Source organism: Monopterus albus, unplaced genomic scaffold (assembly GCF_001952655.1).
Source record: "Monopterus albus unplaced genomic scaffold, M_albus_1.0 scaffold5.1, whole genome shotgun sequence".
NCBI classification, from domain to species: Eukaryota; Metazoa; Chordata; class Actinopteri; order Synbranchiformes; family Synbranchidae; genus Monopterus; species Monopterus albus.
Genome location: NW_018127885.1, coordinates 3551698 through 3558196, shown reverse-complemented (window position 1 = coordinate 3558196; position 6499 = coordinate 3551698). Strand labels below are relative to the sequence as shown.

The window sequence follows — 6499 nt, the reverse complement described above, 5'->3', positions numbered from 1 at the left end:
TCTCCCCCCCCCCCCCAAAAAACACCATTCACTTAGAGAAAGCATGGAACTGTATTGGACAACAGGCCTTTGTCATGATCAATATCCATTTCCTGCAGCATCCGATTACAGAGCAGTGCACATACTAAACCAATGCTTCAGCAATCTTTAACCGACACTTTCAACTACACCTTCCACTGATTCTGTGGCACAAGAGTGACAGACTCAACAAATTGTATTAAACAAATGCCTTACCATCATCAATCAATGGCTGTATTGCTAGATAATAGAATCTGCATTTTCTACTGCCTTCAAGAACAGACACACACATTAAATGGTTAATAACAAGATGTTATGCTATAACGTTAATGAAATAAAAGTTTGACTTGGTCTGCAAAGCCAAATCAAATACCAAATGGTGACCAAAAAAAAACAACAACAGGGTTTGACTAAAAATAATGACAATGAGACAAAACTTACCCAAAGCTGAGGGAGCGACGTGCACCTGGAGAAGGAGCCATTCTGTCGGTTGAGGGGCTTGGCATCACATGACGTCCCGGAGACATCTTACGCACCTCCCAGGCTAAAGAGGTGGGCCTGAACAAAGTGAAAGTAGAAAACACTAATTACAATCTCCAGTTGCCAAACACACACAAGCCTGGCTCATGGCATACTTCAAATCAGTTAAACAGCTGATTCACTTGCATTATTTCATACAATAGTTTCAGGTTGTCTTATTGATCAACAGCTTTAAATAAACAAACTAAACAAATTGGCAGCACTGGGTATTTCATTTCTTAGTCAATTTACAGTTGCAGTGGTCACTGTGATAAAGAAAAGCCAATAAACTCATGGTTCTCTTTGAATTAAAGCCAAGACTATTGATCCGTTCTGTCTGTGACTCAAAGCCTGGGACCAGACACCGGCACTTCACATTTCACCTCAGGGAGCATTTCAAAATGGGGAGGAAAGGAAAGCAAGAAACAAAGACAGGTGGTGAGGAAGAAAAACTAGAGCTCACCTGTTCTGGGCATCTGTTTTCTCCAACTTCTCCTGAAGCTGGATCCAGTCTATGAGAGCTTTGAAATCCCGTACATAGTTGTCCAACATCATCAACACCTCCTACAGACAGCAGTTACGATAAAATGGAGACTGACTACGCAGCAGATTATACACCAAATAAGAAGAATGAAACAATGAACAGGAGGGTTTGCAAAAATAACAGGTAAAAATTTGGAAAATCGGTGGCATAAACCTGAACAATAACAAGACCATTTCTATTCCAGAAACAAAACAACTCAAACCATATAATCATGTTTTTATAGTCACTGCATAATATACACATTAGCTACTGTATTATATCTATTGAGGGTCTGTCTGTGTTAAATAGTTCTGGGATGAAAACAGACTAAACAAAAACCTAAAAGGTAAAACATACTGGAAAGAAATCTCCAACTACAGACTAATAACTGGCATTTCAAACGCCTGTTAATAGCCAAAATCTGCCATTGAAGTCAGTGACTGACAGGGGGTCTTTGGAAGATCAGGAGTGCTGCTGGAAAGCAGGAGCTGGTCTACAAATGTTCATGTCCAAACACAAATGTTGATTAAAATGTTTGAAGAAGACCAGAATTCCCAATAGCAAATGCCTATTATCTGCTCTTGGACTGATTGACAGCGCTGGTTGTCCGGAGGTGGCGAGCTGTGTAGAGCTTTTTGCCCCAGAGCTATAATGAAACAGACACAAATGATTGATTGTGCACGTGAAGGGAGTGGTAATTGAGAGTAAAGCCTCACAGCGCTTTTAGTTAATAGACAAGACAGGCCAATGAAAGATGTGTCCAAAAGCAGGTCTGCTGATTAGAGCTGGTTAACAGGCAAAGACCACCGCTATGGCCCTGTGTTCATTTGGTCATGAATGCCAAACGTTCCTCTGACACATAATGCCACAGTGAGTGAAGGCGCCATAAAGTGACACACTCACCGACTGTAAATACAGCCCTCACGTGACATTTCATGTGAAATGACAAAATGTTTAACCTCCCAGAAGCAGTGCCATAAAGTAGGATGAGCAGTAAAAGCCATTTCATTCATACAATGAAGCAGTATGTCAAAGATACTGGCTACAAGTAAACAATTATTTTTGTGTATTTAAAACAATTTAAGACCAGAACAGCCTGTATCAGTTCACCTACAAAAACCTGTATAAATTAAGAAAAAAATCCAGAATTTCAACTGCCTCTAAGGAAAACAGGAACAACAAGTAGCTTTTCTTGCCTGATTTAAGTGATATGCCTAATAAATCAAGAGGCAGGATAAAGGAGAAGTTGACAGGAACCAGCTGGACCTTAGGACTGTGAGTTACAAAGATGTGGACATCATTAATAAGCATATATGAACCACTGCGTGGAAAAACATTATATTAGGTTGGCACCAAGGTTCTCATGCAAAACACCATAAAGCATTATGGTAACACAGCCTCAGCATCAAATTAGACATCACTTCCTGATGATGGTTTTGTTTATGTCCATAACTTTTTAGGTGAAAAATTATTACTTGTATAGTGATTTGTGTGAGAGCACACAAACCAGCTTATCCACAGCTACACTGGGGGATTGTGGCTGGGGGCTATCAGAGCACTCTACTTCCCCTCTAGATGACTCCATCATCTATCAATGTCCATTAAGCCCAGGATGGGTGGGTTGGGGGAATAATGAACAGCATCCAGCTCCATGGCCATTAGACAGCATTAGTGTGTAGACAGATACCCTGCTATGAGGAGGGGAAAAAAGACAGCTACTAGTCAGATGTCTGACAACATGTTGATCACACTACAGGGAGCTGCACTGTCGCACTGACACCGAGCCGACCACACCGCAGGGAACTGGGCTACGGTACTGACCGCAGGCCGTCACCAGAACCATGTTCAACATAATGCGACGTGGCAGAAGAATCAATAAAACACAGGACCAGCAGTATCATGCCAGCAATGCCCTGAAGCAACATCACAGTGCTGCTCCATGGCTGCACCACGACTCCACTAAGGAGAGAATCATACTGAAATGCAATGTTTATTTTATGTATAAGCTGTAGAACAAGAAGGTATGGTGCCAAGTACCATTCCAACAAACACCTGACAACAGAATGTTTATTAGGGTTCAATATTAACCATGGCCTGATGGTCTGTGGCCACAAAAAGTTGCTGTGTGGCCACCATATCGTCCCAGCAGGTGGCTCGCTGTGGCCTCCAAGCTTTACATCTCTACTAAGAATGGGCATAGGCATGGGGGGTGCAAAAAAAAAAGAAAAGAGTGAACTAAGAAAAAGAATATATGTATGTTTAGACATGACCTTGAGTTTTCAGTTTAAATAAGCAGTCATATATTTTGATTTTGTTAATGTCCTTTGTTTTTGAAGCGTCACAGTTAAGGAAGGTCATGCTAAGTTGCATTAAACTGCTTTTTCTGCATTGTTGTTGCATACGTTTATATTTGCACACCAAAAACGTACACTGTCCACCAAATTTAGGAGCCTGGTTGCCCATAGGGCCAGTGATTAATAGCGTCTATCCCTGTATACAGTCCGTCATCGATATCCAGTCCAGTCGCCAGACCCAACAGAGAGTACTGTGATAGTTCTGTCATCAGCGAGCCTTCAGAGAAACCCTCTGACATAAAGCAGAAAGCAAGAGGAATGTGAGTTGTGAGGGAGAATTTCTGTTCTGATCTCAGTGCCCCCTCTAGCGTTCATAGACTATACCATCATTCTTGAAACCAGAATCTGTATTTCTACTTAGGTAATTTGTTCACTTGCAGACTAACCTTGCATTCTACAACGCTCTGATCAGATTCACAGGTGACGTAAATCTCATCCACAGCTCTACGCAAGTTGTCGAAGAGGAACGCCCAGTAGCGTGCTCGCAGGTCCACCTTGCGGGGCTGTCTGGCTTTGGTGGGGCTCTTCTCTGTCCCCTTGTCCAACAAGGTGCCAGCTGTGCCTTTACTTTCCACTCCAACATTCTGTGGAGACAGAGCATGGACCAAACACAGCAGGAAGCATGACGAAGTTATTACAGTGTCATGTTAAGTCTCTCGGTGTTTATATATAGCAGCTGCAGCATTTGGCTGGAACAGGAGGTACGGCTGTTATATGCTTTACACTACCAGCCATGCATATAGGGAGATTTCAGCTCCTTGTTCCGGTGCTAATGCTACACATTACTCTAGTGGTTTCAACAGGAATGCATCAGGAAGTATTAGGTATTAAAATAAAAAAAATTGATTAGCTTAAAGAGCACAGTCAGCAATAAACGGTTGTTGCCAAAAAACATCTTTACACAGTAGAATATCCCACCACATCACATTCTTCTTGTAGCTTGTTGCAGTGCAACAGAACTTTTTTGCAATGTTATGCAAGACTAATGGAGACAAGGCAATGGGCTGAAAATGATCAAACATCTGACTCCAGGTGATTATTAGACAGCCAAACATTCAGAGATGTCACACAACTGCAGACTAGTTGCTCCCCTTTTCTAGGTGAAATTAGCTTTTCCAGGACTGACTAACACAATGTGAAAACAGCAAGTGGAATGACGATCGCAAAACTGCCACAGTGACTTTGTTTTTGAGTGTTTAAATCACCAGGTGTGAGCCAGCTTGGTGAATGGTGCCCTCTAGTGGAAACAGATGATGCACCAACCTGTTTCTTATTCCTTTGTTGCCCAGAATTGATCCTCTGAGCTCTGGAAGTGCCACTGGAGTTGCTTTTGGACTTTACTATGTGGAGAAGAAAAGCAAGGCTTAGAAACAGTCACTGGGGAAATAAACAATTTAAGCTTCAAGTTCATAATCAACATGAGGACCTTGGATAATTATTAAACCACTCACAGTAGTGTGGTTTTGACTAATAGTTGATGGATTCAACTGTCACAAATATACAATAACAGAGAGCTGGACAAGACAATAACCTTAACTGCAGTGTTGAAGATTCAAGATACAGAAGTCACATGGAAACTGAATAACCCATATCAGAACTAAAACCAGAACACACATTTAGAAGATTTCTAGTATTCATGGCACCAAGTCAAGAGCAGAAAAACAGCCTAAAAGAAATCACTGAAGTTAAATACAAAGAAGAGGGAGAGCCAGAGCAAAAAGTGAGAAAGTATAGGAGGCTAAATGTGGGTGTTTCAGAGTAGGCTGACCTAAGAGCAGCTTTCTGTAATATAGAAACTACTGTGAAGGAAAATGGGACACTGCACAGTCAAACTGACCAAACTGAAAGCTACCGTCTTAGACAGAGCACTGCATAACAGCCAATTCAACAAAACACTGTGGAAAAACATAGCACAATACAGCTCAGTAACCTATCCCTTAAACCTGCTTATTCTAGGTACAGTAGCAGAAGATGATGCATTGGGTGCAAGCTTTAGCCTGCCTAAGAGTATGGTCACTGTAATTCTCCAAATAAATCACTGAACACCTTCTGCTGGTCCAAAGATATGTAAAACACAGTAAAGTAAAACACTAGCAGTAACTGGACAATGAAGCCCTAAATCATAACAAAGTCATATTCCATTTACTCTAGTGGAGTTAACATGAATTGTTAACACTTGGTAATAACCATCGGATAACAGTGCATGAGCATACACAGCAAGTTTGTTGTACATGCAGCTACCAACCTTCCTCTTCTTTGTTCTCTAGAGGAACACTCCAAGCTATGAGGTTTCGAGCAGCACGACCCTCTTCAGCAACTATCCTCCGCACTTTGTCATGGCTGTTGGAGCGCTGAAAAGATGCCTGGAGGAGAAACAGGTTAAACACATCAATTCTACATTTCATCCAAGAGCCAAGGGAAGACAGTATAGAGCTTTTTTTTTTTAGCTGTGGCAGTTTACCTCCATTTTAATACACCTTTCAGGCAAATTTTATACAATGGTTATGGGTACGGAAAGTATTCATCAGTCCCCCTTAAATTTTTCACTCTTTGTTATATTGCAGCCATATGCTAAAATCATTTAAGTTCATTGTTTTCCTCATTAATGTACACACAGCACCCCATATTGACAGAAAAACACAGAATTTTTGACATTTTTGCAGATTTATTAAAAAAGAAAAACTGAAATATCACATGGTCATAAGTATTCAGACCCTTTGCTGTGACACTCATATATTTAACTTAGGTACTGTCCATTTCTTCTGATCATCCCTGAGATGGTTCTACACCTTCATTTGAGTCCAACTGTGTTTGATTATACTGATTGGATGTGATTAGGAAAGCCACACACCTGCCCATATAAGACCCTACAGCTCACAGTGCATGTCAGAGCAAATGAGAATCATGAGGTCAAAGGAACTGCCTGAAGAGCTCAGAGACAGAATTGTGGCAAGGCACAGATCTGGCCAAGGTTACAAAAAAAAATTTCTGGCTGCACTCAAGGTTCCTAAGAGCACAGTGGCCTCCATAATCCTTAAATGGAAGACGTTTGGGACGACCAGAACCCTTCCTAGAGCTGACCGTC

At 41.4% G+C, this 6499-nt stretch overlaps 1 protein-coding gene across 4 annotated transcripts in view; it reads right to left on the bottom strand.

Moving 5' to 3' along the window:
- scaper (S-phase cyclin A-associated protein in the ER) overlaps window positions 1-6499 on the bottom strand; it is a 54512-nt gene that overhangs the window by 43461 nt on the left and 4552 nt on the right. For all 4 annotated transcript variants that reach the window (XM_020612669.1, XM_020612693.1, XM_020612679.1 and 1 more), the window contains exons 2-6: window positions 5660-5777; window positions 4678-4754; window positions 3801-3998; window positions 1001-1101; window positions 460-576 (exon numbers count right to left, since the gene is read on the bottom strand). In XM_020612669.1, coding sequence (XP_020468325.1) covers window positions 460-576; window positions 1001-1101; window positions 3801-3998; window positions 4678-4754; window positions 5660-5777 — 611 coding nt within the window. The remainder of the gene's footprint in view (window positions 1-459; window positions 577-1000; window positions 1102-3800; window positions 3999-4677; window positions 4755-5659; window positions 5778-6499) is intronic.